The sequence below is a fragment of the Ascaphus truei genome, chromosome 2, assembly GCF_040206685.1.
Source record: "Ascaphus truei isolate aAscTru1 chromosome 2, aAscTru1.hap1, whole genome shotgun sequence".
In the NCBI taxonomy this organism is placed as follows: Eukaryota; Metazoa; Chordata; class Amphibia; order Anura; family Ascaphidae; genus Ascaphus; species Ascaphus truei.
The window spans coordinates 181,560,070-181,575,783 of record NC_134484.1 but is presented as its reverse complement, the minus strand read 5'-3'; the positions used below and the strand labels follow the sequence as shown (position 1 = coordinate 181,575,783).

Here is a 15,714-nt window from a genome sequence, read left to right as displayed (position 1 = left end):
TTGTGACATCACAAGTGTGAAAGAATTAATATGGTAGTGCGCCGGACAGTTCACAAGAAGAAATACTAGGAGGTACCAAAAGACAAGGATCAAAAGTGAAAAGGGGCAGATGACATTAGGACCTTTTTTGGAGCAATGCAGAGAAGAGTCTTGCAACTGCAGTACCTGGAAGATCACAGGGGAGACCACTATCCAGCTGTGGATCTAACAGGGCTGCTGCCATTATAGTGTGTGCGCACACACTGACAGGTCGGCATAGGAGGGAATACCAACCGTCTGACAGATGCAATACGACAAGGAAACATACATAAAAACCGTGACCACTACAGCCTTCCCAAAAAAAATAAAATGACAACGGTCAATGCTTTTCCTAATGCTACATTACGTTTTTACTGGTCCCTTCCAAAGAGCTACACTTCTTTTCTCATCCCTGCAGTGCAACTCTAATTGCACTATATTACTACCTTTCTGTGCTCAAAATGGTCTACCCTGCCCCATATCTTTGTGTTCTCTGGAAATATCTTCTCTCCCCTATCTTGCCAAGCTCTCCATCAAAAGCAAGCCGAAAAGTCACATTTGAGGAGAAAACAAATAAATGCAACTGCCTCTCACCCACCTTCTATGCCAAACACCGACTGTATCTTCTTGCTGCTTCTGTATCCCGCAACAATACCATCGAGTGTTACACTACATGTCTGGTCAGACATGCAATGTATTCCATTTACATTCATATTTGATTCCTTTTGCTCAAGTTATACATGTAACTTGCTGCACCTTATATTGTCTGCATATTCCTATTGTAAAGCGCAGTGTACATGGTCGCCCCTTTCTAAGGTTAAGTAACAACAAAAGTTTAATGGTCATTAAAATTACATTACTTTTGACACTGGACACACAGCCCCCTTTGGGTGATACAAGTTTAGATAGTCACGTGTTCGCTTACTTCCCGCATCTCCCTACTGCACAGTTAGTGTTTCCCCAGATGTGTGTCAGGGAGCAGAGGATGATCCCTGTGGGTAGCGACTGATGTGACTTTAACCTGACCATGTGCAGAGAGAGCAGCCACATGTCTGCGGAGGAGCCACCCCCAGATCACACAGCAGCCCACACACCCCCTCCCCGGCCCGTACCCCCTCTGCATGGAGCACAGAGACCCGGCAGCTACATACAGTATGATGAGGAGGAGGCCGGGATGTGTCAGGGGGTTGTATTAACGTTTATTTAGTGTCACATTTGCTCTTCCAGCGGCTCTCCTCCGCGCCAGTCTTACCGTTACATGTACCAGGAAGGTGGTGACTTGCAAAATAGGAATAAAACATTTATTTTTTTATCATCTACACATAAGGGACACATGAGTATATGCATAGCGCCTGCGCACTTCTGGGCACACACCTATATCACTGTCGCATCTGTGCGGGAAAGCAAGCACCCCAACTACCCACGATATACATATATATATATATATACACACACACACATATATATATATATATATCCCCGTGTGCCGGGCTCTCCCGGGGACACACGCAGGGACACGTACCTGCTGCTGCTGCGGTTGGCGGCTCTTGGTATACGGGGTCCTGCCGGTCAGGTGATACCTCCGAGTCCTGATCTTACCCCCGGGCCCGGCTCCTCCAGCCGCCGCCATCAGCTGAACCGGCGCCGCCGCCGCCGAGGACCTGTGCGCCGCGTATACCCTGCTCTGTATGTCAGTGTGTGCGTATGCACACCCCGCGTGTGTGAGATGTCACTATGTATATACTGTGTGTATACCCCCCTCCCCCGTGTCCGGTGCTCGGGGCCTACACTCCACCGTCTCGCGCTCTCGCCAGCCTCACTTTGCGCGCGCGCGTCGCCGACGACGACAACGAGGGGGGGAGGAGACCTATACGTCACCGACACGCGACGATCTCCTCGATATGAGAAATGGGGAGGAGAAAGGGGGAGGGGCGTTTAACGTATGATGCGTCCGTGACGCGAGGACGCTAAGGGCGCGCTTGTCGACGGGAAATGTAGTCCCGGTGGGGAAGGGGAAGGGAAAGGGAACGCAGACTGAATGCTGTATGTGACGTCACTGACTGCACAGAAGAACGCGGGAGCGGACATTCTTTTCTGATTCCAATGATAATGGGTTGCCCTGAGATGTGAGTGTCACACACCACTACTAACCTGCCCGCCTCATTAGGTATGTGTAAGCACATGCTACACGTATGTGCTGTTATCTCCACTCGCATTGCTTCCGTGCCCCAGTGTTTGTGCACAGGTATGCATGAGTAAAGAAGATAACTACTTCATGATAAAAAGGTAGAAGGCAATGCACACTTACAAGATGAACATAAAGAAATGTCACATAAAGGTATCTTTGGAGGTCTGGGAACACAGCTCGTAGGGATGGAAATGGGGGCAAGCCGAGACTCGCTGTGACCGCAAAGGGTGGGTGTAATACGGCTGATCGCGCCTCTAGCACAGTTCCAAACCGGTGCTCGATGGTAATAAAGCAAATCAGGAGCCAAACCGGGAACCAGCGCCGGGCTGCAACAAATACCAGGCACCTCAAAGACCTCTAGTATGCTTAGGTCTCACCGAGTAGCGCGGACACACCGCGAGAGTACCACTGACGTCAGCCCTACGCGTTTCGTCCGCGACAGCTAACTTCGTCAGGTGCCTGGTATTTGTTGCAGCTCGGCTTTGGCCAAAGGGTTAAACTAAATGACCATTGTTACAAGAGATATATAGGTACTGCACTGTGTATTTTTGTCACAATGGAAGTAGCTTTGGGCATTTTTGTTTTTTGTTGTATACATTTAGCCACGCCCACTAGCACTCCTTTTGACACTTTTATGCATATATATTATGTGGTAATGGTTGGGGTTTCTCAGAGCTTGTTGGGAATCTGTATTTTGCAAACTGCAGCTGGTCTCAGTTGCTTATGGGAGGGTAGTGGCCCCTCCCCCCCAAGGTTTAAGCTCGCCCCACCCCACTTTCCAAGTTGGCAGGTCAGTTTCATTTTGCCAGGTTATGACAGATCCAATGTGATCATTCTTCCTGTAATTATATAGGTAAATAAGAATTTTAACCCAGGTGAGTGTTTGGACCTGCTTTCGGTCATGCCTTGTCAGGCTAAGGTCCCGCTGCCTCAGACAGCGTGCCCGCACTGAAAACAGGCGGCGCGTGAAAGTCACTGCACCACGATCTGCGGTCTGCAGCTGATTTTTTTTGGCGCGGGGAGCGTGTCCAAAGCGGGTCGGGGGGCGCGGCCATGATGTGGGGTTGGGGGAGGAAACGCGTGTACGCAAACCCTCGCACCCCTCTCCTTCAACCGAGGAGGAACTGGGGGAAGGAGGGGGAAGCGGCGCCATGCGGGAGCCCTGCTCGCCCACAAGCTGGCCCCTTCACAGCTCACCCGGGGGATCGGGGGCTGGGGGACACCTCCCCGCGCCAGCCACTGAACCACCAATGCAGCGCCAGCCTCTCCCCGTGCGCACCAGTCTCTCCCCAGCTTCTCCCCCCCCCCCCCCCGCACACTCTACCCACCCAGAGCGGGCAAGTATGGGGCCAGCCACGCTCCCGTCGCCTGCCAACTCTGCTCCCCACCCCCCCGCGCTTACCTCCCACCCGGGCAGCAGCCACAAGGATCGGAGGCAGAGGGGGGAAGCCCAAACAACCAACGACTGACACCGCTCCCACTTCCCTGTCCGAGCGGGCAGCAGCCGCGGGGATCTGGGGGGGGGGGACCCGGGCAGCAAAAAGGGAAAATAAATGAGGGAGGTGGAGAGGGGCTGTAAGAAACACACAATATATATATATATAGAGAGAGAGAGAGAGAGACATATGGAGACCAGGGGATCCTGATAGCCAAAAAGAGACAGCACACTGCAGGTATGGTATCAAAAAAGTGTATTCAGTAACACAAGGCCGCCAACGTTTCGGTCCTCCCAACGGGACCTTCCTCAGGGCAGGGTGTTACTGAATACACTTTTTTGATACCATACCTGCAGTGTGCTGTCTCTTTTTGGCTATCAGGATCCCCTGGTCTCCATATGTCTACATACTCTCTATGGGACAAGCATCTGCCTCCTGCAACAAAACCGTGAGTGCTAATCTCCATACCTGACTATATATATATATATATATATATATATATATATATATATATATATATATATATATATAGTGTTCGACAATCCTATTCATTTACACGCCTGGGGCGGGTGGATTTAACCCCCGGGCGAGTAAATATTGGCCCATGCAGCTCCTTATGGCCGCCCAAGCAGCGCACGTGTTTTTTTTAAATTTTCCCTGCCTGCGCTGAATTTTAGAGTAGCAGCACGTATCTGAAGCATTTCTGTTCCTGGTGTTATTACACATATCTGCCGGAAGGTGTCGCTCTCCCATGTTATTACACAGGTCTAGCTCTCCCCAGAAGAGCACACATGTGCCGGTCATAGTGGTGCGCCGCCGAGCAGCGATACACCCGCGCGCCCTCCCTCCTACAAATCTCTTGTGGCTTGGACCGGAGTCCGGCAGTTGCACACGTGTGTGTGTGTCCCCTCCCGAGTCTTAGCGGTGCCGCCGCAGGTCCTAGCGTGGAGCCGGTGGCCGTGTGAGCGATGCCGGGCGGCAGCCTGTTACCAGACAGGGGGTCCCGGGGGGCGCGGAAGCTGTGGGGAGAAGTTTGTGCTGCTGGGCCGCGGTGAGGAAGCCGTGGGGAGAAGTTTGTGCTGCTGGGCCGGGGTGAGGAAGCCGTGGGGAGAAGTTTGTGCTGCTGGGCCGGGGTGAGGAAGCCGTGGGGAGAAGTTTGTGCTGCTGCTCGGCCGGGGTGAGGAAGCCGTGGGGAGAAGTTTGTGCTGCTGCTGGGCCGGGGTGAGGAAGCCGTGGGGAGAAGTTTGTGCTGCTGCTGGGCCGGGGTGAGGAAGCCGTGGGGAGAAGTTTGTGCTGCTGCTGGGCCAGGGTGAGGAAGCCGTGGGGAGAAGTTTGTGCTGCTGGGCCGGGGTGAGGAAGCCGTGGGGAGAAGTTTGTGCTGCTGCTGGGCCGGGGTGAGGAAGCCGTGGGGAGAAGTTTGTGCTGCTGCTGGGCCGGGGTGAGGAAGCCGTGGGGAGAAGTTTGTGCTGCTGGGCCGGGGTGAGGAAGCCGTGGGGAGAAGTTTGTGCTGCTGCTGGGCCGGGGTGAGGAAGCCGTGGGGAGAAGTTTGTGCTGCTGCTGCTGGGCCGGGGTGAGAAGTTTGTGCTGCTGCTGGGCCGGGGTGAGAAGTTTGTGCTGCTGCTGGGTCGGGGTGAGGAAGCCGTGGGGAGAAGTTTGTGCTGCTGCTGGGCCGGGGTGAGGAAGCCGTGGGGAGAAGTTTGTGCTGCTGCTCCGCCGGGGTGAGGAAGCCGTGGGGAGAAGTTTGTGCTGCTGCTGGGCCGGGGTGAGAAGTTTGTGCTGCTGCTGGGTCGGGGTGAGGAAGCCGTGGGGAGAAGTTTGTGCTGCTGCTGGGCCGGGGTGAGGAAGCCGTGGGGAGAAGTTTGTGCTGCTGCTGGGCCGGGGTGAGGAAGCCGTGGGGAGAAGTTTGTGCTGCTGCTCCGCCGGGGTGAGGAAGCCGTGGGGAGAAGTTTGTGCTGCTGCTGGGCCGGGGTGAGGAAGCCGTGGGGAGAAGTTTGTGCTGCTGCTGGGCCGGGGTGAGAAGTTTGTGCTGCTGCTGGGTCGGGGTGAGGAAGCCGTGGGGAGAAGTTTGTGCTGCTGCTGGGCCGGGGTGAGGAAGCCGTGGGGAGAAGTTTGTGCTGCTGCTGGGCCGGGGTGAGGAAGCCGTGGGGAGAAGTTTGTGCTGCTGCTGGTGTTCAGCGGCTTCGGGGCCATCTTCTTCCTGCCGGACTCGCCCAAGCTGCTGAGCGGCGTGTTCTTCCAGCAGCCCCCGCCACCGCTTCAGCGCAGCCCTCCGGGGAGGAGCAGCAGATCTGAGGCAGCCTGGCCCGCATCCGGGAGGAGCACGAGAGGGCGCAGAGGGAGGCCAAGGGCACCCCCCACCGGCAGCCCGGGGACAAGGAGAGGCTGGCGCAGGACAGCAAGGCGAGGGAGGCGGGGGCAGGGAAGCAGCTGCCCGGCATGGTGTTCAGGCCGCCGGTGGGGGCGGTGGGGAAGGAGCCGGAGGACCCAGCAGTGAGGGAGCAGAGGGACAAGATCAAGGAGGTGAGTCGGGTCACTCGTTGCATGCAAGTGGTCCTAAAGGTGTTGCTCTTACCCCTGAGGGGAGAATGTAGTGGTCTTAGTGGTTATCTGGTGTATGTGTTATTAGTCTGGGTGCTGCTAACGTGTGTGTGTGTGTGTGTGTGTGTGTGTGTGTGTGTGTGTGTGTGTGTGTGTGTGTCAGACAGTTGTGTGTGTGTGTGTGTGTGTGTGTGTGCGCATGTGTGCATAGGACACCAGAGGTACCCCCCATTCAGTCACCCCCCCCCCAGTCAGTCAGTCACCCCCCCCCAGTCAGTCACCCCCCGCCAGTCAGTCAGTCGGTCACCCCCCCCCCGCCTAGTCAGTCACCCCCCCCCAGTCAGTCACCATCCCCCCAGTCAGTCACCATCCCCCCAGTCGGTCACCACCCCCCCAGTCAGTCACCACCCCCCCAGTCAGTCACCCCCCCCCCAGTCAGTCACCCCCCCCCCAGTCAGTCACCCACCCCGTCAGTCAGTCAGTCACCCACCCCGTCAGTCAGTCAGTCACCCACCCCGTCAGTCAGTCAGTCACCCACCCCGTCAGTCAGTCAGTCACCCACCCACCCCGTCAGTCAGTCAGTCACCCACCCCGTCAGTCAGTCAGTCACCCACCCCGTCAGTCAGTCAGTCACCCACCCCGTCAGTCAGTCAGTCACCCACCCCGTCAGTCAGTCAGTCACCCACCCCGTCAGTCAGTCAGTCACCCACCCCGTCAGTCAGTCAGTCACCCACCCCGTCAGTCAGTCAGTCACCCACCCCGTCAGTCAGTCAGTCACCCACCCCGTCAGTCAGTCAGTCACCCACCCCGTCAGTCAGTCAGTCACCCACCCCGTCAGTCAGTCAGTCACCCACACCGTCAGTCAGTCAGTCACCCACCCCGTCAGTCAGTCACCCACCCCGTCAGTCAGTCACCCACCCCGTCAGTCAGTCACCCACCCCGTCAGTCAGTCACCCACCCCGTCAGTCAGTCACCCACCCCGTCAGTCAGTCACCCACCCCGTCAGTCAGTCACCCACCCCGTCAGTCAGTCACCCACCCCGTCAGTCAGTCACCCACCCCGTCAGTCAGTCACCCACCCGGTCAGTCAGTCACCCACCCGGTCAGTCAGTCACCCACCCGGTCAGTCAGTCACCCACCCGGTCAGTCAGTCACCCACCCGGTCAGTCAGTCACCCACCCGGTCAGTCAGTCACCCACCCGGTCAGTCAGTCACCCACCCCGTCAGTCAGTCACCCACCCCGTCAGTCAGTCACCCACCCCGTCAGTCAGTCACCCACAGCGTCAGTCAGTCACCCACAGCGTCAGTCAGTCACCCACAGCGTCAGTCAGTCACCCACAGCGTCAGTCAGTCACCCACAGCGTCAGTCAGTCACCCACAGCGTCAGTCAGTCACCCACAGCGTCAGTCAGTCACCCACCCCGTCAGTCAGCCACCCACCCCGTCAGTCAGCCACCCACCCCGTCAGTCAGCCACCCACCCCGTCAGTCAGCCACCCACCCCGTCAGTCAGCCACCCACCCCGTCAGTCAGCCACCCACCCCGTCAGTCAGCCACCCACCCAGTCACCCTCTCTCCCCTCTCTCTCTGTCTCTCTCCCCTCTCTCTGTCTCTCTCTCCTCTCTCTCCCCTCTCTCTGTCTCTCTCTCCTCTCTCTGTCTCGTCTCCCCTCTCTCTGTCTCGTCTCCCCTCTCTCTGTCTCTCTCCCCTCTCTCTGTCTCTCTCTCCTCTCTCTCCCCTCTCTCTGTCTCTCTCTCCTCTCTCTGTCTCGTCTCCCCTCTCTCTGTCTCGTCTCCCCTCTCTCTGTCTCGTCTCCCCTCTCTCTGTCTCTCTCCCCTCTCTCTGTCTCTCTCCCCTCTCTCTGTCTCTCTCCCCTCTCTCTGTCTCTCTCCCCTCTCTCTGTCTCTCTCCCCTCTCTCTGTCTCTCTCCCCTCTCTCTGTCTCTCTCCCCTCTCTCTGTCTCTCTCCCCTCTCTCTGTCTCTCTCCCCTCTCTCTGTCTCTCTCCCCTCTCTCTCTTCTCTCTCCCCTCTCTCTCTCCCCTCTCCCCTGTCTCTCTCCCCTCTCCCCTGTCTCTCTCCCCTCTCTCTCTCTACCTCTCTCCCCTCTCCTCTCTCTTGGTCTCTCTCCCCTCTACCCTCTCTTTGTCTTTCTCCCCTCTCTCGCTCTGTCTCTCTCCTCTCTCCCCTCTCTCCCCTCTCTGTCTCTCTCTGTCTCTCTCTCCTCTCTCTGTCTCCCTCCCCTCTCTCTCCCCTCTCCCTCTCTCCCCTCTCCCTCTCTGTCTCTCTCCCCTCTCTCTCTGTGTCTCTCTCCCCCCTCTGTCTCTCTCCCCTCTGTCTCTCTCCCCTCTCCCTCTCTGTCTCTCTCCCCTCTCCCCTCTCTCTCTCTCTCTCTCTCTCTCTCTCTCTCTCTGTCTCTCTCCCCCCTCTGTCTCTCTCCCCCCTCTGTCTCTCCCCCCTCTCTCTCTCCCCCCTCTCTCTCTCCCCCTCTCTCTCTCCCCCCTCTCTCTCTCCCCCCTCTCTCCCCTCTCTCTCTCTCTCTTTCTCTGTCTCTCTTTCTCTGTCTCTCTTTCTCTGTCTCTCTCTCTGTCTCTCTCCCTGTCTCTCTCCGTCTCTCTCTCTCCCCCCCCCCCCCCACACCTCTCTCACATTCTGGATCTCTTATTTACCCTGTATATCTTAACTTCCCTATACTACACCGAAATAACCTATACTGCTTTCTCCAGATCTGACTCAAGCTTCACACGGAAGACATCGTAACCCCCACTAACCCAGAAGACAAGTAATGAACACCTCCCCTCTAATGTATTAGATTGTGGGAATGAGGGCACCTGGACATTGAGGGACTACGGATCAGGTAAGATCCCAGGCGGGATTGCTGCTTTAGATATTGTGAAGCGGCGACGTCCAGACACTGGTTAAGGGGTTCAGGAAACTAGTCATTCACATCTGGCTTTTATTTCTATATCCGACATTTACACACACATACACACACATGTAACAAGGACTAATTGTAGTATAATGTAATACAATAAATACATTTATGTCAAAAACGAATGTTGTTCTGACTAGGAATTTATTAAATGTATTTTATTTTAAAGTGGGGTTGGGGGCGGGACTATGGGCAGGGTTGGGGGCATGACTAGGGTTGGGGGCAGGACTAGGTGGCGAGTAGATTTTTTGGGTGGGCGAGTAGATTTTTGGGTGATTTGTCGAACACTGTATGTATGTGTGTATATATATATATATATAAACAACAGAGGAAAAGCAACCTTTAAATAGCACACGGACATAGATGGAAGTGTAACATCGTGTTACTCTGAATTAGCCTGTGACCCTACACTCAGATTTAAGACTGATCTAGAACGCATATTGCACAATTCGCTAGATAATAAGACCATAACAAAATCTAACTATGACGGTTTATTGCCCAAATTCCCTGTAATCCCCACCTTTTACCTATTACCCAAAGTCCACAAGAATGCCTCCCGCCCACCGGGACGACCTATTGTCTCTGGCATAGGGGGTTTGTGTGAACCTGCCTGCCGCTTCCTAGATTCATTTCTGTGCCTCGCAGTTGTTAATTTACCGTCTTATTTACGTGACACAATGGAGGTGCTGTCCAGGGTCGACTGCATCACGGTCGACGGGGATACTATCCTTGCGACCTGTGATGTAGAGTCCCTGTACACTTGCATCCCCCATCGGGAAGGTCTCCTGGCATCTAGATTCTACCTGTCTATGCAGGACATTCCGGTTGACCTTCTCGATTTCCTTATGGAATTATTACAATTCATACTCGCCCACAACAACTTTATTTTCAAAACTAAATTTTATTTACAAGTCAGAGGCACAGCAATGGGAGCGGCATGTGCACCCTCCTATGCCAATTTATTTTTGTGATGGTGGGAAAGGAAGGTAGTCTTTTCAGACCTCCATCGCCACTTCAGCGACTTGGGCTTGTTGTGGCTGAGATACATTGATGATATCCTGGTTGTCTGGCATGGCACCAGTGATGCATTTGCAGATTTTATCCATGCACTCAACCACAACAAGCTCAACATCAAGCTCACTCATTTTTGCAGTCCCACCTCTGTGGTGTTCTTAGATGTTCTGCTCAGCATTAATAGAACAGGTATGATTGAGACAGACATTCAACGTAAAACTACTGCGACCAATTCCATTCTTCACGCGTCCAGTTTCCACCCTCAGCACCAAGTCTCAGGGATTCCCCGCAGTGAATTCCTGAGACTAAAGAGGAATTGTTCCTCTGATGTCACATTTCAAACCAGAGCTAAAGAATTTAAGACCAAATTTCTCAAACGTGGGTATAGCAATTCCAAGATTCAAAAAGGCTATAACAACTGCCGTAAAGTAACCCGTGAGAGCCTTTTGCAAGTAAGACCCAAATACAAGGGCAGGAAACAAATTAGGTTCATTAGCACTTTTAACCGCCAATGGTCAGATCTTAGGGGTATACTTCAAAAACATTGGGGGACCCTTATGATAGATTATGAACTCAGGAACACACTTGGCGACCGCGCGAGCCTGACAAGCAGGCGTTCCCCGAACCTAGGGGACAAATTGACACGCAGTCATTATGTGCCTCAGATTAACCCTACCTTCCTGTTTCAACATCGTAAGCTGGGCTTCTATAAATGTGGCATGTGTTCAGCATGTAGACACATGCATCAAACATCTACATTTACGAATTCCAACAAAACACACACATACAAGATACTCTCGTTCATAAATTGCAAAAGCAAGGGAGTAGTATATCATCTTGAATGTCCCTGTGGCCTTGCATATGTTGGCATGACCACTAGAGAATTCCGCTTTCGCGTGTTGGAACATACTCGCAACATCAAAAATGCGCAAAGAGATGTAGATTCATGCAAGAAGATCAGCTCAGTTGCGCGTCACTTTTTGCGCTGTCATGGGTCTGACAGTGCGGTCCTTTCTGCATTTGCCTTCCACAGGGTCTCTCTCGGCGCCCGGGGTGGCGACCTTGAAAAGGCTTTGCTGAGGAGGGAGTGCAGATGGATCGTGCAGTTGGGCACCATGATAACACGTGGTCTCAATGACTATCTCGGATTTGCTATGTTCTTATAACTATTGCCCCTCTGGTTTGATTTGTTTTTTTAACACCCTGGCCTGTTTGTTCTCTAATGCTTGGTTTTTCACTTTGTTCCTCCCATACATGCTTATACTGTGAACCAGCATTCCTGTTCTACACTGAAGATCAGTGATTGCTGTGGAACACCGTATGGAGATCATCTTTCCTACATTAAGAAAATCCATGGAAATTATTCATCTAATACGGGACCCGTGACAAGATGCATCATGACTATTCCTTCTACACTTATGGGAATTGCTCCGTTACTACAATATTTGTTTGTTCATCCAGCTGTGGACACGGATAACTCCATATGGATTTTGGTTAGTGCAATAACTTTGCACACCGACAGATTAAACATGGGTGATGTTCTTTCCAGGACTTTTCCAGTTCCACTGTGTTCATGTTACCCGTTTGAAAATGCTTTCGTACATTTATTGGTCTGCATTCACTCTAAGAGCCGCAGATTGCCTCATCTTGTGATATACACAAAATTTATGTGACTTTGTCACTTTGGTTGTGGTGCAGTCTCAAACATTTCAGATCTGGATTACCTACGGTTAAATAATGTGATGACAGTCGGGTGAGATTACAGTAATATGGTACGGTCGTTAGATAATTTATCTGTTGCGGGCTCATGCCCAGAATAGTGGAGATGTATTTGTACTTGCCTGCTTCTGTGACTGACCTGTGCCCTCTTACTGTGTAATTCAAATATGTGGAACATTGCACACATGCATCAAAAATTGGACCACAAATGCATATGGACATGCCTTAATCAATAAGTCCCCTGGCTCACCATATTTTCTCCTATTTAGGAGAATGACAGCATATATCTCTTTCTGTTATAATTGTTTCATCACAATTTTTATTTCATCGTTATTGACATTGCTGCTATAACACTGTATTGGATTAACTTGATCTAATGGCAAATGACATCCATCAAGCATGTATTTTCCTTGTTTAAGCAACAGACATATAACATACTGACGTTTGTTGCATATATGTTTATATATATATATTCTTTATTAACTCAGGATATCATGCTTATTAATGTTTCTCTTACTAGCAGCTTTTTCATTCATTGTCTAGGGCTTTATAGAGTGCCTTTTACCTTAATCTGGTGTAAGATCGCCCGTCCTATTTGTTTACACAGTTGCCATGACAACCGCATGTAATGAGTCGCAAAACGTGATGACGTCATGCGCATTTCCCCTAGATCTGGCAAGCAAGGACATTATAGGCAGTCTCTTGCAAATGGTAACTTCTGCCATTCTCTCCCTTACTTTTGGCTGCTTCAGACTTCAATGGGAGGTGATATGATGGCCATGCGCTATGATGCTCGTAACGCGATGACTTCACACGCGTCATCACTAAATTTACATAGGGGCTGACCAGAGTGTGCCCATGTGATGAAAATAGTCCAATGAGATGCGCAATCCTCACACAACAGACCCTATGACGCTGCCATGTTTGCAGATACTCCTTTCCTCCACAGCTGCTTGTAATTCTTGATTTTTTGGCGCGATTTTTGTTGTTATGATTTCACTATAAATGCTAGCTCATTTCTCCCCTCACCACTCCCCGAAGAAGACAGTTTCTCGTCGAAACGCGTTGGAGTGGGAGTCTTGCTGAGGGGGGCCCCTACCTTTTTCCACCTGACATGGAGTTTTGACCTACCTTTCTGCCCGTGACATCTACATACTGAGCGGTGACGTATTTTTCACTCTGTTACCTTTACAACTTGTGTACCCACAACATGTAACCATTGTATTAACTATATGGTATAATAATTTTTCATGTGGTCACAAGATCTCAGTGTAGGTTGATTGTTACACAGGTGTGCTTAGACAAAGCCACCTGTGTCCTGTGCATGTCTTGCTTTGGATCTTAATTTAGACCCTTGCCTCCAGGTCCACATTGTCTAGGTAGTGTTGAGCCCCCCTCACCTTTTAACTTCATCCCCTGTTTTATTCACCTTAATATATTTCTTTGGTTACACTTCCATCTATGTCCGTGTGCTATTTAAAGGTTGCTTTTCCTCTGTTGTTTTCATATTCATTTAACCTTTAGCACCACTGTTAAGTCTTACTATATATGACTCATTTACAGGTGTTTTGGACACAATTTATTTAAGTGTAGAGCGATATTTCTGTCTGTCACAATATATATATATATATATATATATATATATATATATACACACACACTTCCCCGCCCCCCACGAAGCTCTGACAGCTCCAGACCCGGCACTGATTGGCTCACCAGCGCACCACGTGACGCGTCACCGCTCGGGATCTCAATTCTCTTGCATCCCCTGGCGGCTGACACGTCACAGCGCGTAGTGAGCCGTGCAGCGAGGGGGGACTGGGACCGGCTCGGGAGGATACAAGGTGATGGTGAGTAACGCGCACGCGCCGCCGGACGCAGCGGGACCAAAGCCTAAGTGGCAGCAGGCTTAAGACGCTTTGGCCAAAGGGTTAAACTAAATGACCCTTTTTATACGAGATATATAGGTATTGCACTGTGTGTTTTTGTCACAATGGAAGTAGCTTTGGGCATTTTTGTCTTTTTTTGTGTGTATATATGTGTATATGTGTAATATATATATATTTAATGTATGTGTATATTGTATTAAATGTATGTATGTATATTGTATTAAATGTATGTATGTATGTATATTGTATTAAATGTATGTATGTATGTATATTGTATTAAATGTGTGTGTGTATATATGCACCATTGCCTGGTAACATTCTTTATATCGATAACATGCTTAAAATGAGTTACGGTGTGTAAATATAGAGATATGTATACACACACTGCATTGTCCAACTCCCCCCTCACATCTCCTTACTGTCTAGCTCGCTTCTGCCATACTTGATGAAGGACCCTGAGGTTCGAAAGCTTGTAACATTTTAAGCACCTGTTGGTCCTCTCCCTTCTTTGTTACTACATGGAAAAAAGGCCAAACGCAGATACCTACCACTCTGCTGATAATGATGATGCTTTTTTGAGGGTTATGTCTGATCCCTTATGTAAGATCCCTGGTGAGAGGAGGTAAGGGAGACATTGTGGTCATAGTGCCATGTGCTAGAGTAGCTGTCAGTGTGACAATGCAGGACGGGCACAGGTACGTTATTCAATATTAACTTATTTTATTGATTTGATGCGGTCATCTTTATTTATTTTTTTAGCTTTTGCTAATTTTATCCATTGTTCATTTTATGTGTTACTTTTATTCTATATTACTTTTATTTTAGATGGTAATGTCTCCGGGGCAGGGATTTCTTTTTCAATTGTGTGATTTTCTTTGTTGCATTAGTTGTATTATAATTCCCTGTATTTCCTGTCTCTTTTGTCAAGTGCTGAGTACACTGTGGCCGTTATATAAAGAACCTTATACATACTTATTGCATACTAGCGTGTTTATTTTACTTTACGGTAGCTTGTACTTCTGTAACGCATGATTTATTTTTATGTACTAATCACATGTTAACATATAACATGTCAAGTAGGCCATGGCCACACCTGGGTATGCGGGGAGGTCTGAGGTTCCAGTAACGAGGTGGTGAGTAGTATGCTGGTAAGGACCTGTCCGACGCAGTTGGACCCATGCCCCCTAATTTTAGCCTCACACCCTTTTCCCTGTTCCCCCTTTGAAGCTACTAGCCCTGGACCAGTTCTTCCAACTACCAGTCTGGGAATCCCCGTACCCCGCACTCCCTCCTCCCCCCCTGTATTTTAGTCACCCTTTGCCACATGATTCATATTTTAAAAGTTTATACAACACACCAACACTCCTGGTCCAAGAAGTTAAATGGGGCTGAAAATTATATCCCAAAATGTTAGCGGTGTAAACACCTCCCAAAAGCGCAGATTGGTAATTACGGAAATGATTAGATTAGGTGCCAGGGTTGCTATGCTCCAAGAAATCTGTTATCTAAAGATCAAAAATTGTTAGCTAGTACAGACTTCCCCTCAATAATACAGGCTTCGGCGGAAACGAAAAAAAGTGGAGTAGCGATACTATTCCATAAAAAAATTAATTTTTAACCCGATGAGATCAAAGCGTATAGAGACGGCCGGTTTGTAACAAAACGGGCCCAATAACGTACTCGTCAACAAACCGAAATCTCAGAAATGTATTCAAAGACTTTTCTCTCTTGAAAAACTTGGAGAACCCTTAGGCGTCGTCCATGCTGCCGAATACCGCACGGAGGCGCGACCACATTGCCTTAAGGCATTGATCGCTCCCATAGACCACGCTGGCGCGCGCGACTGCAAGAGGGGGCGCGCGCGTTGTGCAAGGAATCAGTTGAAACTGATTTCTCGCCGTGACGGGCAGGTCACGGGAGCGGTTTACCCAATGAGGGTGAACCAGCTCCATGACGTCACAGACCCGCCCCTAGACACGCCCCCCA

General features: G+C 50.8%; 1 protein-coding gene and 1 long non-coding RNA gene across 3 annotated transcripts in view; one reads left to right on the top strand and one right to left on the bottom strand.

The window, feature by feature from the left end:
* NUP153 (nucleoporin 153) overlaps positions 1-1,909 on the bottom strand; it is a 63,916-nt gene extending 62,007 nt beyond the window's left edge. Inside the window, exon 1 of the mRNA XM_075585640.1 lies at positions 1,541-1,909. Coding sequence (XP_075441755.1) covers positions 1,541-1,648 — 108 coding nt within the window. The 5' untranslated portion in view covers positions 1,649-1,909. The remainder of the gene's footprint in view (positions 1-1,540) is intronic.
* A 55-nt stretch (positions 1,910-1,964) lies between these two features.
* Positions 1,965-14,699, top strand: LOC142487008 (uncharacterized). 2 transcript variants are annotated; one of them, XR_012799107.1, is made up of 3 exons: positions 1,965-2,185; positions 8,901-9,031; positions 11,395-14,699. It is a non-coding gene; the product is annotated as an uncharacterized LOC142487008 (long non-coding RNA). The 2 variants fall into 2 exon arrangements; XR_012799108.1 differs by lacking the exon at positions 1,965-2,185 and adding an exon at positions 5,120-6,162.
* The last annotated feature ends 1,015 nt before the right edge of the window (positions 14,700-15,714 follow it).